At 39.6% G+C, this 20,471-nt stretch overlaps 1 protein-coding gene across 1 annotated transcript in view; it reads left to right on the forward strand.

The window, feature by feature from the left end:
- Nucleotides 1–20,471, forward strand: part of LOC144020701 (receptor-type tyrosine-protein phosphatase S-like) — a 133,891-nt gene that overhangs the window by 99,397 nt on the left and 14,023 nt on the right. Inside the window, exons 14-29 of the mRNA XM_077524437.1 lie at nt 321–514; nt 642–668; nt 3,252–3,369; nt 3,529–4,188; nt 5,144–5,238; nt 6,978–7,231; nt 8,682–8,769; nt 8,938–9,156; nt 10,041–10,198; nt 10,431–10,433; nt 11,602–11,613; nt 11,841–11,953; nt 14,853–14,950; nt 17,344–17,467; nt 18,048–18,223; nt 19,455–19,574. Of these exons, the coding sequence (XP_077380563.1) occupies nt 321–514; nt 642–668; nt 3,252–3,369; nt 3,529–4,188; nt 5,144–5,238; nt 6,978–7,231; nt 8,682–8,769; nt 8,938–9,156; nt 10,041–10,198; nt 10,431–10,433; nt 11,602–11,613; nt 11,841–11,953; nt 14,853–14,950; nt 17,344–17,467; nt 18,048–18,223; nt 19,455–19,574 (2,459 nt within the window). The remainder of the gene's footprint in view (nt 1–320; nt 515–641; nt 669–3,251; nt 3,370–3,528; nt 4,189–5,143; nt 5,239–6,977; nt 7,232–8,681; nt 8,770–8,937; nt 9,157–10,040; nt 10,199–10,430; nt 10,434–11,601; nt 11,614–11,840; nt 11,954–14,852; nt 14,951–17,343; nt 17,468–18,047; nt 18,224–19,454; nt 19,575–20,471) is intronic.

The raw sequence follows: 20,471 nt of genomic DNA on the forward strand, positions 1-20,471 counted from the left end.
CGAGTATGTGAGTTGAGTCACCCACCTATGCTTCAGAGGTCTAACTGTTTTGCTCCACTTACTCCCAGAGAAGACCCAGAGGCGTTTGTTACGAAAACAACATGGGATGAAATGCGGAATATTCATAAGAAGTTAGAAATCAAGGAGATTCATGTTTAAAGCAGCTTTATCATAGGCATCGTCAAAGGGTTTTACTGGGTTAAAAACAAATTACTTTGCCGTTGCCTTAATGGTGTTTTCCACTTTGGAAGTTCCACTGTATATAATTTCTGCTGCCACTGTGCAGTCATTAATTATCCGTGAATGTTTTGCTTGTGCAGTTCCCAGCGCAGCCCCTCGTCACATTGATGTCAGTCCTTTCAATTCCTCTGCACTTCGGGTCACTTGGCGGTCTGTGTTGCCAAGGTTACGTCAAGGTCAGATCCGTGGTTACCAGGTGCACTACAGCCGTGTTGGCGGCACTGAATCCCGGAATCTTCCTTGGATAAAAGATCTCCTACTGGATGAGTCTCAGGTGACATCATCGTGAAAGAAGCGAAATGTGATGAAGTGATGGTCAATTATTTGATGGTTAAATATCCTTCCGTTCTCATCTGCTCTGTCTGGCCTGCCTGTCTGCTGTGACTCGACTGACGGTTAAGATGGAGGAGGATGATTCCACTCAGTATGTGAGTGCACACTCGTCTTCATCTACCTTCACAAACTCAATATTAATACATACCAGGACAGCGCTCCAAACTGACCCCAAATACAAGGAATTTTACCCCTAAAATTTGAGACAACTAAAATTTTCATCTCCTCACACCAGTGCAACCAGTAAGTTTTCTGATTTTTGAAAAATCATTCCTATTTTTGAATAATTTGTTATTGTTGTCATACTTCTGCTTCACACTTCAAAGCATTTGTCTGTAATATAGTAAAAATTAGTGGATGGATATATACTTTGAAAGTTAATTTACAGTGTGAGCTCATAATTCTTCTACTTGTGCCCCTATAATTCAGGTTAGTGGGCACTGTGATCCAAGAAAAAATATTTTATAGTTTTAGTTTTTAGATAAGGGTAGTTTTTATTCTTTCGAAAATGCTTCGTTTTAGTTGAAATTTTATTAGTTTTTAGTATTCATTTATTTTTTTTTATTTTTTTATGGAATACTGTACAGTGCAAGATAAAAGAAAACATTGACCTTCGTTCTTCTCTACATCACAGCAATATCAAAATAAATACTTCAAAAATTAACTCCGAATGTTCATGTATGCTATTAATTGACAAGGAAGAAAACGAAGGACATTTTCGCTCTACTTATTCAGATTTAATTAGTTTTATTTACATAAAATTTAGGTTTTTTTCCAAGCATTTTAATTGTTATTTTATTTCATTATTTCAATTATTTCGCTAACTTTTGTTAACTGAATACAGAATAGCACTCAGTGTAACGCAGACATTAGTACCTACAATATGAATGACTGAATGAATTTCTTGTGTTAAATGCAACATGTTGCCAAATGAATTATTTATTTGTTTATTTTTACAGTGGTGCATTATATTTTATGCAACCATTTTCTTTAGGACTTTGCATTAGAGTTGTTATTTTCAGCTGGAGCTGATCCCAGCTTACTTTGAGTGAGAGGCTCAACTCTATTTATAGAGCACTTTAAAACAAACATTGCCACATACAAAGTGATGTACATGGAGTAAAATTAGTCATACAATCACAAAGCCAATTAAAACAATAAGTTAATAACACAAATACTACAGACACCATAAAACACTGCCAATGCCGAGTCTCATGCTGAGTCAAAAGCCAAATAATTCAAATAAGTTTTAGGACGGGAACAAAGGAGGGTCGTAGAAGTGCTAACCACTCTCCACTGTGCTGCGAATGGAATATTTTATTCATTTATTTATGATTTATTAAAGGGATTACACCACTGTATTTTAAACCCTTCCAAAAGTTAACTATAGGCATATAATTATTAAATCTGACCTTTGGCGATGTATTTTTTTAATGAAATATTAGGTGTTTTGCTGGTTAGTTTTGAAACGTGGAAGTAAAATGCCCGGTTCAGTAAAACCCCGCCTCTCCCCGTGTGATTGCCATGCCCCCGGCGAGCCGACTGCAGTCTGCTGTTGGAGATCTGCGTTTGAGCACTCCTAGAATAGAGGCCATCAATTCTTCAATAAACATTTGAAACAAAACATCTCCTTGCCGCAAGAAATCGTGGAGGAAGAGGGGAGGAGAGAGAAGAAGAGAGAGGAAAGGAGGAATAAAATCAAATAAACCTGGGCTGGTTTCGAACCAGGAATTTGCTGCTCACATAGCGAGCACACGAACCACTATAATATTTGTTCAGTTAGGTTCAACAGTACAAAAGTTTTACACAAGTGTCAGCCAGAACCTTTCTGGGATTTTAAGATAGCCAATTGTCATTGCACTTTGGCATTGCAAATGTGAAGGATAATTGATTGCTTTGAATTCATTTGGACAGAATGTTTACTGATAGGGCGGCACGGTAGTCGAGTGGTTAGCACGTCTGCTTCCCAGTTCTGAGGTCTCCGGTTCGAGTCCAGGCTCGGACCTTCCTGGGTGGAGTTTGCATGTTCTCCCCGTGCCCGCGTGGGTCTTCTCCGGGTACTCCGGTCTCCTCCCACATTCCAAAGACATGCATGGCAGGTTAATTGGGAGCTCCGAATTGTCCCTAGGTGTGCGTGTGCGTGTGAGTGTGGATGGTTGTTCGTCTCTGTGTGCCCTGCGATTGGTTGGCAACCAGTCCAGGGTGTCCCCCGCCTACTGCCCAGAGCCAGCTGAGATAGGCGCCAGCAGCCCCCGCGACCCTTGTGAGGAATAAGCGGTCAAGAAAATGGATGGATGGATGTTTACTGATAAAGGCTACTTTTGTTACTATCCCATGGAGGTCTAAGGAGAGAAAGTGGGCGTGCGTTTGGTCTGCAGAGGTGTGGCATTAACAAAGTCTGCACCTTGTGATGTCAAAGAATGCAAACAGCTCTTTTTCTCAGGTTGGGAGGGGCTTGTGCTTGGACAGCAGAATGATCTAGAATTTCTCATAGAGGGGCGAATACAGGAAAACACCACTTTGATGATATTTAGTGAAGAATTAGCATTTTAACACGGCTAAAAGCTCCAAAAAGTTGATTTTTCATGTTGCTGTCCCTTTAACAACAATATGTCATACAATGTTATTTTGTATTGTAGTCAAATGTTCTTGATACGATTTTGTGTTTCCCTCCACAGGAGATGATTTTGGGAGGCCTGAAAGCAGAGACTTTGTACGCTGTGTCAGTTGCAGCGTATACCACCAAAGGTGATGGAGCACATAGCAAAGCCAAGTTGGTAAAGACCTCAGGCATGGGTAAGCACATGCTGAGTGTACGCTTCTGAATTTAGCAACATTCATACTCCAAAGGGAATTTTTAATTCAGCCGCAGCAGCCACATTAATTTCAACACTTTTTAAGTAGTTAAATTGATGATCAAAACTAACTTCCTGCTTCCCACGCTGTCCTTTTCAGTACCTGCCCCTCCCTGCCTGTGGGCACATTCGGGATTAGGTCCATCAGTGACGCTACGATGGGCTCCCCCGCTGGAATGCGCCGCATCAAGCTCTGATGGCCCGAGGCTCCCGCTGGAAATTCAAGGCTACCGCCTCCAGTTTGGCCCGAAGAATGCCTCTCTGGAGAACACAATAGATTTCACCAAAGAGGGAAACTTCACCGTCGTAAATCTCTCCCCAGGCTCCACCTACGTCTTTGCGCTCTCTGCAAAGAGCCGAGCGGGTTACGGGGATGTAGCGCGGAGGGAAATAACCCTTCCCGTCATCCCACCCTCAGGATACCCCAAAATATCTGACTTTGTGAATGCCACTTGCTGCTCCCTGCAGTTCTCCTGGCTTCCTCCTGACCAAGAGGAGAGCAATGGCGTCATCACAGAGTACAACATTGCTTACAAAGAGACCGCAGGCTCCAAACCCTCGAGCATCCCGGGCCCCTTTTCATTCCCGTCTCTCGGCTCTCCGCCACATGTAGTCGCGCTGCCGGCACGCCAGTCTAGCTACACGATCCTGGGCCTCAATCACAGCACGGCTTACGAGGTGCAGCTGCGAGCCCGCAACAAGGCAGGGCCCGGCCCCTTCAGCCCCCCTCTGGTGTGCCGGACCCTGGCCTTGGAAACAGGTAGAGTTGGCCTTCAGACCCCTGGTTCGACTTCACACCTCGCCTGCTGTGGAATTCACGCCAAAACACGAAACTCAATGAAGGCCGGTTGTTTACAGATTGCCCCCCCCCCCCCTCACCCTCCCACTCCCGACCCCTCCCTCCTCGCCGAGATGCTGAAAACAAGTCGGAGAAAGGCGACAAACCCCTCAATCTCTTCCACTCACTCACTTACCTCCATCACCTACCCTTCACCAATGGAACGAGGCTGAATGTTAATGGCTGTTTGCTTCAAGAGCACTGCTTATCACATTCCCTCAGGTAAAAGTCAATACAAGGCGTCAATATACAGTACAGTATCTAATCCAGAAGGTAAGTGGACAGTTGACGTGAAGTGAAAACTGGCGATTGGTTCAATCTGACAAACTTCATGTCAGGTTTACCTGTTTGACATTTGTTAAACGCGACAAAAAGGAGAGAAGACACTCAGTTCTAAGCTTGCGAGGAGAGAGGAGAGGAACTGACTGATACAATTCACTACTGCACTCTGAAAAAAAATTCCCTCCTCACCATCTCTTTTTATTTGTTTTCCACGCCCCTAGTTACATAGGTGTTCCAACCCTAATAATGCAAATGCAAAACATAGCTGGATATGAGATTCTGAAGTGAAGTGATTATATTTACATTTAATCCTACACTGCACCGTCACTTTGTCGGAAGCTGTCGTTGACATGCCGACGTGGAAGTGGAACGAACACAACCTTACACTCAGCGAATGTGGCATGTCACATTCCGACTGCTGCGCCGTCTTCTCTCTTCCTACCACCATCCACTCTCCTCATCACCTGTCCATCCTCCTAACCACCTCGTCTCACCTGACTGACACCTTTTTTTTCTTTACAGGTTCACAGCGGGGAGACAGAGTTGTTACTTTAAATAAAAACGCTCCACTGAGTGCCGTTTTCTTCTCTTTCAGACGTGCCAAGGAATTTTTCAGTCAATCTGGCCACGAGGACGAGTGTTCTTCTGACGTGGGAGTTCCCTGAGAGCAGCAACCCGTATCGCTTCAGTGTATGTCCGTCATCTTAAGCACCAACATATTTTTAATGATAGAATTAGTCACAAGGCAGCTAACAGGCACAACTTTTTACAATGTTGCCCTTTGGGTGAGACACCAAATTTAGTATCTTAATATGGACACAGCATGCCTCACTGTGGAGCAGTAGAACCATCTAATTTCTCCCAGCCATATCACAAAAAGTACAAATGTCTTGTAATGAACTCTGAAAATTGTCAACAGGAGTGTTGTTGCATTTCCAAGTAAATGTTCAGAAAATACAAATTTAAGTATCATTCCTGTACTTTGGGATGTTTGATACCACTGTTTTCCAGACAGATACTAGTACAAGTACTCAACTTGAGTCACCGATCCCAGTACTAAATACTGATTCTACTCGTACTCTTGAAACAATGGCAGATAATTTTAAAGTCATATATATATGTGTGTGTGTATATATATATATATATATATATATATATATATATATATATATATATATATATATGTATATATATATATATATATATATATATATATATATATATATATATATATGTATATATATATATATGTATATATATATATATATATATATATATATATATATATATATATATATATATATATATATATATATATATATGTATATACAAATAAATATTGCATTTTTCCTTAACATTGCATTGTGAAATGACCACAAGTGAGCAGCCGTACTGATACCTTGAAATAAAGCCGGTTATCGGCCCGGTACGATACCCTCGCCCATCCCTACCTGTAATCATCCAGATGTTTTAAAATTGCTCTCCCAAGAAATTTGTCTGAAATTGTAAAAGTTAATGTAACCTATATTTAGTTCATCCAGCATCTACTGTGCTAGCTCATCATGCATAAGAAAACCCCTGCAGTGATGGTGACTAATGCAGCAACACACACAGAAATGCACCAAAAAACGCTCAGGTTAGGGTGAAATATAGTATTTTTTAGAATCAGTTATAGACTAATACATTTGCCTTTAATGTAACATGTCTTTCAAATAGATCTATTATCATTAGCGTTATTGATCATCAGGGTGTTAGGCGATTCAATCTTTTAATCCTAATTAATCACATGACTGTAATAGTTAACTCACGATTAATCACAAATTGTATATCTCTTCTAAATGTACAATAAAATATGTGATAAAATATTTTTCCTAGGTTTTCATACTCTGAAAAAAATGTTAAAATAATAGAAATATGGCTTCATCTTTGAGTATTTGATATAGTAACTTCATAATAGTTCATAAAATTGAGTTAAAATTAAAAAAAAATAATGTACTGTAAAAAAATGAGTGTGATATTGACTTGTTTTGGTCCTTTTTATGCCACTAAATGGCATAATTGCATTTGTAAGATGTTGGTGACAGTTCAGTGCATTGTTTTTCATATTAAGTGCTATCAAATCTAACAGGAAGTACCTTGTAAAATTCTGCACATTTTTTAAATTGTAAAATACAACTTGACTCCACAAATATTTGCATTATTATTTAATTTATTACTGCTAGATTAAGACGTGGACGTGTCTGCTGCCTTGCAACTAGAATTACCTCCGTACTGTACTTTACAACTAAGGGGCAGTCATTAATCAAACATGAAAAATATTAGTGGTTTTAAAGGAACTTTAATTTAACTCGTAATTAATGCACTAATTTTGACGCGCCTATTGTTCATTATCATCACAATTCGTGCTGACCTCGCTAACTTTTTCCAAGGTGGAGTATAATCGGCAAAAGTTGGAGGTGGATGCTCGCCTGAAGAAGGCGGTCATCCCAAACCTTCAACCGGACACCAGCTACGACTTCAAGATCACCGCTCCCGAAGGCAACATGGGCGGCCTTCGCCACCGTATCACCGCCAAAACATCCCCGCCAATCATCATCCGTCGTCCGGAGATTGACCACACCCGGGACACGGAGACTACAGTCACGATAATTCTGCCGTCACTGGAGTCTCGAACACCTGTCAAGTAAGAAAGAAAGAGGGTTGATGTTCAACTTTTGTAGACTACTGTACAAAGCTTCACTGCATCAGTGTGCATTTAGTTTGTGGTTTTAGAAGAAAATTTAATTGGTTTGGCATCAACCAATGAAACTTGGCTACATACCAAGAAAACTACAGTATGCTCTTTAAAGGCCCTGGAAAGCAAAAATAAATGTCTTGTAAATCTGACACACCACAGAGAGTGTTGTTAACAACCCTGACGAATTTGAATGATTAAAAAAGTTGCCAAGTATATAAAATGACAGTTGGAAATGGTGAACACTAGTCAAGTCGTTGTCTCGGCCCTGAACACTGTGATGGAATAAGATGAATTTGCTGAAACCACGCCCCGCACAGCTGATACCTCTCAATCAAATACCATTACTGTAGATAGCACAGTGAAAGCATACACTATGAAATTGATGATAGCCTCCATGATGTAAAATTATGTCGGCAGTAGACATGGGCTGATATTTCATTCTAATGGTATGATAACTGTGAGCAAAAATATCACAGTATTACAATCATAGCTCTAAAATGTCATTTTTTGAAATGGGTAAATAAAATATAAAACATTTAGCACATTAAGAAATGTGTAACATTTTAAGTTGAAAAGAAGAAAATTTCAAGGAAGTAGCAAGAAAGCAATATTAACATTCTTCTTCTGTTTTAATTCTTCTTAGTCTCCGTGTCCTAACACAGGTGATCTACTTTTTTTTAGAACAAACCCGTAAACTACTCATGTTGTCCTTATGGCTAACTAGTACCACTGGCACCAATTTTTGTTTTTGTGGGGGGTTTTTAAATTCACATTAATCAACATAGCAAAAAGACATCCGTGTAAATATGCTGGAATTATTTTGTAGTTAATTTTGTGCAGTTCTATCATCATTCTGCTTACCCCTCCTCTATCTGCTCTCATAATTAACTTACGAGAGGTGGCTTGTTTAGTGATCTCTGCAAGTAGCCAATTATATTGCAGCAGGACATCCGCTTTTGGTGTCCCTTCAAAAAGTAAAGAAATGCTTGTTTTCGGTTCGGGACAATTTGAACAGTTTTTGAAACATGGACTTTTTAAACTACAGTAAACCGTCAAATTGGTCACGCATATTTAGGAGGCTCAGCTTTAAAATGAGTAGTTGCTGTGGCCCATAATAATGGGAAAATTAAGTTAATGGTTGCCAGCTTTTTCTATAAATTGCGGCATTCAAGAAGGATGCTAAGATAATGGCATGCTATAATGGTATAGATTAATAGTGGGGGAGGGGCAATTCGTACCAAATTGCATCATCAGGTACCATTATAACCACAGCCAAAAATATCTGCAACTTTTGGTTCTTTAATGCTTACATATAGAGTCTTTGCAATAAATTGTTGAAAGTTGTTTCAGTGATCTACATATTTTGTTAGGTTATGCTTTACTTTTCCCCTCCTAGGAATATTTATGTTGTTGTGGTTCCATTGAGGCGAGCCCGAGGTGTCATCAGACACCTGAAGAGCCCGGATGAAATGGATCTCGAGGAGGTGAGAATTTAAAAAAAACACCACTGATCTAGGAAGGCAAGAAAGATCTATAAACACCCACACTCTGAACGAGCACCCTTTGAACTCAATCTGAGTTGATACAAATGAAGTATTAGTCACGTTGGGATGCATCATTTCTCTCCTCCTCTCTGCCGGCCCATGTCTCAGCTGTTAAAAGACATCAGTCAAAAACAGAGGGACTCTCGCCAGCAGAAGCAGGTGGACCTGCGCCGCGCTTACATCACGGCCCGTTTCACACCTGCCACCCTACCAGCCTTCTTCACTCTGGGGGACCAGCTGGACTACGGCGGCTTTGAGAACCGCGCATTAGAGCCCGGGCAGGAATACGTCTTCTTCATCCTGGCTGAACTCAACTCTACAACCGGGGTAAGCGAGCCGCCATGTCACATCTCTTTTCTCGTGAAACCCCGCCCTCCCCCCCCTCCCTCCCTTCCGCCGCCATCCAGGCAGGCTGTCACTATGCGTCGAGATCAATATGGCCTCGCAGCTGCAACAATAAAATTCACGTCAGTCAAGGTGTAGCCAGCAAAAGGCAATAACCTTCATGTATTTCCATCAACAGCACTAATAAAGATTGATTGGTGGCAGGAGAGATGTTGACTCTTTGTGCGCGACCGCTAGACGTGAGCAATAGAATTGGAAAAGACATAAATATTCAGCTCCGAGACTTGTATTTTGTAGGCTGTATTTCAGCCTCAGGCTGCTCTCCAAAAAGGCCATCTGAGCTCATAAAAATGCTTGATTGTGTTACGTATATCACAATAAACTTAAACCCATCTCTAATTAAATAATGTGCATTGTCTAAAAGGCTGCAAAAAATGTGCTTCTGTCATATAAACACACCTCCCCTCTCCTCTCGTCAGTTAAACCACTAAAATTTGCTCTCAAAAACAATTGGGGAATGTGTTAGTTTTTACTCCAACTAGTCTGCTGTCATACTTTGTTTCAAACTAAGAGGTATACGATAAACAGTGCACTGTATGATACGTATGTTTATATGCGAAACAAAAAATGAGTTTAAGCCGTTAATATTGCATCATTAAAGAGAGCAAGCTATTTCAAAACTCATTGGTCAATAATTTGTAATTATAAGGAGGGGACTGACTAATAGTATCGATTAGTAAAAACCTATAAAATCGACCCAAGCCCTACGACATGTAATATGTAACAATATTGAAGTTTCCAGGGTATTTAGATGGTGACTACTTGAGTTTTATTTACCGATATCGCACCTGTTTGCTTGTCAACAGAAAATGTACGTGGCCAGCCCTTACACCGATCCGGTGATCGCCCCGGATTCAGACCCCCAACCCCTGGATGCAGGCGACGGTCTCATCTGGGTGGTGGGACCGGTGCTAGCAGTGGTTTTCATCATCTGCATCGTCATCGCGATTTTACTCTACAAGAAGTGAGTTGAACACAAGAGCACATTGAAAATGTTGTCACGATTGTTACAGTTGAAGGTAGGACTTGTAAAGGTGCATCAGGGATTATGTTTTTATGTTTGCAATGAACATATTAATGGCAATAAGAGTGTGACGGAAATATTGAGAAGTGGTGCTGAAACACATTAAGTTAACAAAAAATAATACTTAGATCTCCAATCACAAGGATCGTGACCAACCAATACAGTAGCATAGTAGGTTTAATTAAAATACATTGCACATAAAAATTAAATGAAGATTTTTCCTTATAATGTATTGTTCCTAAATGTCAAATACAAATGAGTTCAGTTGTATTTAACTGAACGTACTAAGCAAAAAAGTTGAAGCAATTCTATAATGTACGGAAAAGTGGAACTACTAATGGAGTAAACCTGGGCTATGTCATTCGAACATGTTGCAAAGTTGTTTGAACGTATTGATAAAGTCATTGGAACATATTGGTAATATGTAGGCCAACAGTTTTTAGCATTTAGCCGACGTTTTAGCAATACGTTCGAACAACTTTACCAAGACTTTATCGACTGCAAAGTCATTCAAACGACGTTATCAAGACATTTGAATGACTTTGCAGTACAGTCGAATGACAAAAAAAATTGTAGTTTGAACATTTGATTCTGTGATTCTTCTGCATACCACCCGTGTACCACTCGTGGTACTCGTGCCAACCTTTGAGAATCCCTGAGATAGATCACAGTCCATTAGTGAAGCTAATGGACTGTGACATCATGTATTAAAGAGGAGCTCCGCGTAGTATTCTTGGAGCAACCTGCGTATATTCTGCTTTTCCTCAGTGGTTGTTGTCCCTTCTTGCAGGAACATTAAATCATCTCTACGTTTGTCCAAGTTTCACAATTATTTCAGTCATTCTTAGAAAATAATAACATGCTGCAGAAACGGGAGAAACATTATAAAATAATAAATTGTGATTCCCAAGATAAAATTCACATATTTAATAAACATTATGAAGGCAATACTTGTCTGCTCTGAATATCCATAAATCCTTTTTATTTAATTTGTACGTACTCAATAAATTTTGTTTAGATGCTGAATAAACAGCAATGTTCAAGACGGAAACAAATTCTGGTTTTACAACTTTATCTTGATTTGCATCTAAATATCTTTGATCCTTCCACCAAGTTTAGTACTTGTTACACAACAAGAAATATTTTGGAACTAGCTCATTTGAATACTTCAAACACAAAGTAAGATTTTTGGTTGCCATGGAATTGTGTTCCAGTTTGAAGTGTGCTCAACCTTCATTCTGCTGCATGAATACTAATGCAGCATATTGATTTTCCTCTGTCTGTTTCCTTCCTTTTCTTTTCCTTAATTATTCCTTCCCGGCCTCTTGTTTTACTGGAAACAGCAAACCTGACAGGTACGATTACACCAATGTCAAGCACTTTTTTGTAACCTTGTAGCCCGAGCAATTACACAACATAACACCACGTTATTGTACTTGCACATAAAATGTCACATCTGTTCATGTATGTGCATTGAGTCACCAGTGCTAATGCTAATGACGTGTCAGTGCTGAGTCTAATTTTCTCTGGCTGGAATTTTGCGCGTGCTAATTGCTCTTTTCGTAATTGCTGTCTGGAGCAGCAAGCGCAAGGAGTCGGAGCCAGGAACCAAAAGTCTTCTGAGTAACGCCGAAATGATGGCCCATCACCCGACAGACCCGGTGGAGATGAGACGAATTAATTTCCAGACTCCAGGTATGGAATATATACCCAAACACATTTTCTTCCCAGCGAGTCACACCTACCACCAATTCAGTCCTCAGTGGCTGTAACAAACAATTTAATAAAAAAAAATTCTGATATACTGAAATGAGACCTAGAGAAATCATTTCAAAACTTTTTCTAACACTAATATGTGACCCATAACCGATACAACTGAATTGGAGGGAAAAGTATAGGTAGGGGGTGTGGGTGGAGGGGAAAGATATGACCTGGTTGCACAATTATGTGCACCCTTTTTGGGTACAAATCCATCAGTGTGTCACATATTGATGTTTATTGTTTTTGGGGGAGAATTTTTATGATTTAATTGTAATTATTTTTTTCCCAATGCATTTCAATGAGCATTAATTTTGGCTATTCGTGGGCCAATCCCCCATGAATGGGGGGGGGGGGGGGGGGGGGGGGAATTAAATAATTTGTTTAGATAATTTGGATAGGTTGGTCCATCTTCTGATTGGATCAGTAATCGATTATTGTTTTGTTTTTAAAACTCACAGATTAGTGATTGGCTCCAAAATCCTAATTGTTTTCCTAAAGTTTTATCAGACCATAACATTTTCACACATACGTTAAGGATATTTCCAATTTTCAAATACAAAAAAAATAAATAAATAAATACAAAGTAAATTCTGTAGAGTAAATTTGACTCTTGGAATGGGACCAAATTTTAAAATTTTAAAGTAATATTCACACTTGGAAGAGAGTAAAATAAAAAAAAATAATTAAAAAAAATATAAACAAAAGTCACTCAAGGGTTGTTGAACAAACTCAGGACCTTCAGCATGGGAGACAGCCGATCTACTCACTGAGCCACTCAGCTCCTGCTGTGTGTTCGTATTTCACTCATGTCGCTAAGCAAACAGCAAGGAGGTGCATAGCTCAGGTGGGTAGTGTGGCAGTCTCCAAAGCTGAAGGTCATGAGTTTGATCTTCATCCCTAGAGTGACTTTTTTTTTTTTTTTTTCAATTCCTTATTTTACTCTCTTCCAAATGTAAATTAGCGTACTCTAAAACTGAGAACTGACTGGGTATACTTATTTGGTCCCACTCTAAATAGAGTCAAATTTACTCTAAATAGAGTCACAGAATTTACTGTGTAGCGATGCTTGGATGTTTTTTGTTTTGTTATTTTTGTAAGATTATGGTTGTCTTATCACATAGCCCAAATGTACTGTATGAAGAAGATGAGAGATTGTTGTTACAAGTCTTAAACAGCCAGTACTTGCCGTAAATTCCTGCGGGTCCTTCATTGTTGAAGGCCAGTTTCCTTCTTGTTTCTTCATCAATCAGTCATGGTTGTGCCATATTTCTCTACTTGCTGATGACTGTCTTAACAGTGCTCGTTGGAAATTCTTGTGTACCCTTGAGCAATGAGCTCCCACTGTTGCTATGGAAGATCTCTGATGACTATGGCTCAAGATGTGACTACAAAAATGTCTGGAAAAGCCTACTAGAACATTTGAGCTTCATTTGAGGTTAATTAGCGGCACCTTAAATTGTGGAAAATGTGTGCTGACTCCCATTAAACATACCTGCACCATAGTCGTTCAACACAATGCAATCAAATTCAAATCCTAGTGAAGAGGAGGTTGAAGTTTGAAAAACACAATAGACAGTCATATAATACAATGGTGGTTATTATGATTTATTTTTATATTTTTAAACTGTGGAGATTTCAGAACCTTGTTTCTGTGAGACGAGAGTACGAGCCACCCTTGATAAGCAAGCAAACGAGCCTGTCCCCGTGAGGTCATCTTGGCCACCGTCCATCTCGTACAGTCACAGCATCATGACTGAGTCACCACCACAGTGTGGGAAAAAAAAAACAGAAGCATGTCCACAGCCACCCGTTGCGCGCGACAGCTTCCCCGAACAGATGAAAATGAGAGAAATCCACCTCATCGGTCTATAAATGTTAACTTTTGAATTAACTTGATGTTGCCAAGAAAGACCCTACTGTGAAATAACTACGTTGCTTCCTCTCTCTCTCGCTGTGACATCCAACAACACTGCTTGTGTGCTGCGTGGCACCAGCAGCCCTGTCACTTCCTCCATGCAACATCTCAAATAAGCATAAGCCTTTCATGAGCCAGTGATGCGCACAAGGTCCTTGTTGAAAACGTGACGCGTTTCCATGGAGAAGATCTGAAGATGAAGGTTTTCAGCCTTTTTCTATGCAAAGTGAAGACTATAAAATAAAGCACTTCAGCTCCTCTCTTCCATCATGAGAATTTTCTATTCTCGTGTGACAGCAGCCTTGAAGTGCCCTCTTTTCATCCTTTGAGATTTGTGCCTCTGAGAGGCCCTGAATAGATGAAATTTGTTACCCGCTGATGATGTCGGAGGTCATTTACGGTATGAGAGGCACATTATGTTGCGATTACCTGTGGGTGCGGCACAAGCATATGAATTGATTTGCATGACGTGCAAAACACTCATTTGATAGCAAGATTCCAATGCATCCCAATTTGAAAACCTGGATTTGATGTTGGCGCTGTGTGTTCGTTCGCCAGCTGTGAAGACGCAGGACTCGGGGACGTTGCTTCCTTTTGTGTGCGCATGTTCAAACTCGACTAATTAGCGATCTGTCTGTGTTTGTTTTGTCGGCTCCGCCGCTTCTCTGATGGCACACCAAGCAATTTATCAAAGAAAAACAATTTCAAAACAAACAGGACTCACGCTGTCCACGCGCACGGCTCAACATTGATTTTCTGCCTCGGCGTCTTCCTTAATGATATGTGATGTTCCATGCTTACGCAATTACCCTCGCATCTTCGTATGAGTGATGGCGACCCGCGGTAATTTGGGTTATTCGGACGAAGCCGGGGCGACCTCTGACCCGTTTGCTGTGTCGCACGCTTGCTGTCATGCAGGAATGATGAGCCATCCTCCCATTCCCATCAGCGAGCTGGCTGAGCATATTGAGTTGATGAAAGCTAACGACAATCTGCGGCTTTCCCAGGAATACGAGGTGAGACTTGATTTTTGTTTTGTTTTGTTTTATGTCAATGAGTGCATCTAATATAATAATAATACATTTAATTTGTAAGGCACTTTACATTTCAAGGAAATCTCACAGATCTACAGATGAGGGTTAAAACAAAATTACAGTCAATAAAACTGGTGATGACTCGTTTAACTAAAACTTATTAAATCATTCACTCCCAGCCATTTTTACTGAATCAACCTCCTTCGCTCCCGCCTGTTTAAACTGGATTTGGACTGCTTTTGCAAGGTCCCCAGAATATTCTGTTCTATTGATATAAAAACATGGAACCTACCAAAATAAAGATTAGAGTCTCTTCTTTCATCAATAAAAAAAAAGTATATGTGTATCTATTTCCATTTTGCAGCAATTCTCATTACAATATAGCCAAGTTTCCTTATTATCCACAAACCTGTTGAAAACACTGGCAAAAAGAGCTTGTTGCAACATGGCCCTAGCTGTTTTCTTATACTCTGCTGCCACCTTCTGGCCGTTTTTCGTAATAACTACCATTGCTTTAAGCGACCTCTTCATGTCAGTAGCTGTATCAAAGCCTTCGGTATGTTCTAGCATAAAAATAAATAAATAAATAAATAAAAACAAAAATTAAAAAAAATTGTGAAGGACTAAGTATTAAAAAACGTATTTATACGTTTTGGGGTTTACATGAGGTCAAAGACTCATTTTGATTTTGACTTGCACTACATGACTTGGCAAGTCTTGCATGTTTACATTGGAAAATTTGCATTTTTAAAGTGGTGTGCCATTTGTTTTTGAAAAAGTCTGTTTAAACCTGTCATATCATTGTTCCCTCTGATGGGCCGGTTCTGGCCTGCGGACTGTATTTTTAACACCGCTGATTTAAATGGTGAATAGTGCTTCATTTATATATGTAGGGAGACCACTAAATTTGGAGTTAAATGATAACTCAAGAAGAAATCAATATTTTCTTTGCTGATAAACTGTATAATCTGGTGTCTACTAATGCTACATGTCCTGTGCATGTTTGTTGAAAGCTTGAATTTGGGGTAAAAAACGTGTTTGGTGCCGTCTTCAGGTTAGACACTGGGTTAAACACAATTTTTAGCATTAGAATAAAAAAAGAAATACATTGTCCTGTCATTACATGAGAACTGGCTGACTACGTCACTTGTGGACAGTGAAGTCGTCGCCCCCGCCACCCACCGCCTATGTCTCGTACACGCCTCCTTATTAATTAAACGCCTTCTTAGCGAGTTACTGCTGTCAATCACAGCCAGACCAGGCCCTACCCACTCCCCATTCACACCCCAACGGTCCTCCAGGTAACACCCCCTTTGAGGGCCAATTTCAAATCTTAGTGAGGGGTGGAGCATGCGTCTGATTTCCTGTTGAGTTACCGGATTATACTTGGATGAATTTTGGCAAGAGGGAAAGGCAACATGCAAGGTTGACAACCCAAAGATAAGAACCACAACAACTATGACGTCTAACTTCAGCCGTTATAACAAAAGCCACAAAGACAGGAATGCTAACGTCACAGTTTAGCTAACCAAAAACTGGTCAAACATGAACTAAGCTTCATGATACTGTAGTTGTGTGGTTAGTTGAGAGGACAACAAAGCAACAGGAAGACTTTTTTGGGGGGGGAATCGGCATGGACCCATGTTAGATTCTGCCGGTATGATAACTATGAGCAAAAATATTGTGGCATCACAGCATTAAAATTATAGTGTAGCATTCAAATGTCCTTTTTGAAATATTTGGGTAAATAAAAACTGTATATTTTCCCATTGTGCAGAATACTTTACAGAATACAGAATATCAAGTAAGATTGTATGACTTGACTTTGCTAAACCCAAGTAATAACTTAACCTGCCACATGAACTTGCGACTTGAAAGTAAAGACTACTTATTACTTGCATAGAGGCGACTTACTTATTAATTAGCTGAGGATAGGCCCCGCAAAAAAAAAAAAAAGTGAATAGGCGGGCTTCAATGTATATTATACAACTAAATGTCCACTGTTTAAATTAATGAAGTAGTTACCACAGACAATAGGACGCCATCTCAAAGAAAACACAGACACCAACCATTATGATAGTAAAACACAAATAGGTAGTATAAAAGTAGACAAGTTATTGCTCTTAGTAAAACTGTAGACAAGTGCTCTCTGAGTGTTTCAGTCCATAGGTGTTAAACCTTTTAAGCCCTCTCTTCATAAAGCAAAGGCTATTTAACATGTGTATCGCTATGTCCCGGCTAGCTTATGATTTATTCAGCGGTGCATTTGAGAGCATGTCTACTTTATGAAGCTCACTATCATTCCACATCAACAAATCCACCATCAAATTATGTTTAACACACGCTGCGACCTGCAATTTGCTTCCTTTTCCCAGTCCATTGATCCCGGGCAGCAATTCACTTGGGAGCATTCCAACCTGGAGGTCAACAAGCCCAAAAACCGCTATGCTAACGTGATAGCGTACGACCACACCAGAGTCATCCTGGCACCCATTGAAGGTAAGCGCGAGCTGGCAAAGGAGAGGTACGCAGAGGATGTTAAAGAGATTGCGATGCGGAAGAGACAGGCTGATGGATGAAAAGTGAAATTGCAAACATGGCTCTGGAGCCAAACAAACAAACAATGCAAGCGTGTTCAAATGCAACCAGCACAGGAGAGATTTGATGTAGAATTCATGAGTGTAGAGTTTTTGTTTGATTCGCATCCATGCCAACTCATTACAACAGAGATGTCAAACTCGTTTTCATCATGGCTTCCCTCAATGGAACAAAGGAAACAAAAAACTACAAATTCATCTCCTCTTGTAATTATGACACGATTGTCTCTGGATTTGATTATTGTTCATTCTAACTACTAATTGTTTTGAAATGACAATGAAGATAGCAAGACTGTATTACTGATAGTACTCTACTGTACAAAAATAGTGTTCATTATTTTCGATTTAAGAGTTTTTTCTGCGCTTTAAACGACTCACAACAGGCTATTAACAGCGTGATTTTTCAAGCTTGACACACAGTATGCCCCATAAGACACCGTACTGGCAGACAGCAATGTTCCTCAAATGCGTCTTGTTTGCAGGTGTCCTGGGAAGCGACTACATCAACGCCAATTACATTGACGGCTACAGAAAGCAGAATGCCTACATCGCCACCCAGGGGCCGCTGGCTGAGACGTTTGGTGACTTCTGGAGAATGGTGTGGGAGCAGCGGGCTGCCTCTGTGGTCATGATGACACGCTTGGAGGAGAAATCACGGGTTGGCCTGCTGTCCCATATGAGCAACTTTTATTTGCAGTGCAGAAATACTTGCAAGCAAAAAATGATGCTCAGAACAGTTAATAGAAAAATGATTGATAGATAGATAGATAGATAGATAGATAGATAGATAGATAGATAGATAGATAGATAGATAGAGCTATAGATAGATAGATAGAGCTATAGATAGATAGATAGTTAGATAGATAGATAGAGCTAGCGATAGATAGATAGATAGATAGATAGATAGATAGATAGATAGATAGATAGATAGAGCTAGCGATAGATAGATAGATAGATAGATAGAGCTAGCGATAGATAGATAGATAGATAGATAGAGCTAGCGATAGATAGATAGATAGATAGATAGATAGATAGATAGAGCTAGCGATAGATAGATAGATAGATAGATAGAGCTAGCGATAGATAGATAGATAGATAGATAGATAGAGCTAGCTAGAGATATATAGATAGATAGATAGAGCTAGCTAGAGATATATAGATAGATAGAGCTAGCTATAGATATATAGATAGATAGATAGAGCTAGCTATAAATATATAGATAGATAGATATAGATAGATAGATAGATAGAGAGCTAGCTATAGATAGATAGATAGATAGAGCTAGCGATAGATAGATAGATAGATAGATAGAGCTAGCTAGAGATATATAGATAGATAGATAGAGCTAGCTAGAGATATATAGATAGATAGAGCTAGCTATAGATATATAGATAGATAGATAGAGCTAGCTATAAATATATAGATAGATAGATATAGATAGATAGATAGATAGAGAGCTAGCTATAGATAGATAGATAGATAGATAGAGCTAGCTATAGATAGATAGAGATAGATATAGATAGATAGATAGATAGATAGATAGAGAGCTAGCTATAGATAGATAGATAGAGAGCTAGCTATAGATAGATAGATAGAGAGCTAGCTATAGATAGATAGATAAAGAGCTAGCTATAGATAGATAGAGCTAGCTATAGATAGATAGATAGATAGATAGATAGATAGATAGATAGAGCTAGCTATAGATAGATAGATAGATAGATGGATATAGCTAGCTATAGATAGATAGATAGAGCTAGCTATAGCTAGATAGATAGATAGATAGATATAGCTAGCTATAGATAGATCGATAGATAGATGGATGGATGGATGGATGGATAGATAGATAAGGATTTTTCCAATTCAAATCAATACCTTTTATTCTTGTGTAGATAAAGTGCGACCAGTACTGGCCTAGTCGGGGCACAGACACATATGGAACAATCCAATTAACCCTGCTGGACACCATGGAACTGGCCACATTCTGCGTCCGCACCTTCTCTCTCCATAAGGTAATAAATCGACATCCTACATCCTGATGACCTTTGCGCAATTTCCCTTTATTGTTTAGCATGCAGTCATATCCGTGCAAAACTAATAAAAAAGGCATTAGTCGAAAGACAAAATCAAATGAAGTCATCATGAATGTCTGTATATTGGCGAGTAACATAATATCACAAAGATATAGTGAGACTGCAACACAATCACCAAACATGGTAGACTTGTAGGATATGTTGCACTAGTGATGGTGTGTTTTGCTGCAAAAGATTGCCACATAGGATGGGCATGCACATATTAAAATAATACAAATACACCCCCAATGTATGTCCTGTTTTGTAACTTTTCTAGGCATTTCTTTGCGCATAGGGAAAAAAAAAAGCAGAGAGAGAGAGAGGCCATTAGCCTGGACTTCAAGGCGAGTCAAAGCAGGCCGGCGTCCCTCTCCGGGGTGATGAGATTTGACCACTGTTGGATGAAGAGCGTATCTCGGCCTGTCACACTAGCCTGTGTCTCTGTGGCCTACTTGCAAACACAGAAACTAGGCCAACTGTGGCTTTTAAGTCAACATTTGTGTTGTGAAGTGTCATGTGGCGAATCGTGTTTGTAAATAGAAACAAATATGTAGGTAGGAAGTCAACCACTTATGAACTCCACTGTTAACAGATGCCAGCTAAGCACAGACAGACATCATTTATAGCTTTCATCTCAAAAGAGATCTGAGTTTTTATTCAAATGAATAACCCTTTATAGTTAAGTATTTTTAATTTTTCTAAAGAAAAACTCTTGGCCCTTCTTGAGTTTGGTTTGTGCGCACATTTAAGCGAACAATTTGAGTACTGAAAGTGCACCTCCACAAATGTCTTTGTTTGCTATTATGAAATGTATAAAATCATCAGTGCTACTGGTGG

Source organism: Festucalex cinctus, chromosome 1, assembly GCF_051991245.1.
Source record: "Festucalex cinctus isolate MCC-2025b chromosome 1, RoL_Fcin_1.0, whole genome shotgun sequence".
NCBI lineage: Eukaryota > Metazoa > Chordata > Actinopteri > Syngnathiformes > Syngnathidae > Festucalex > Festucalex cinctus.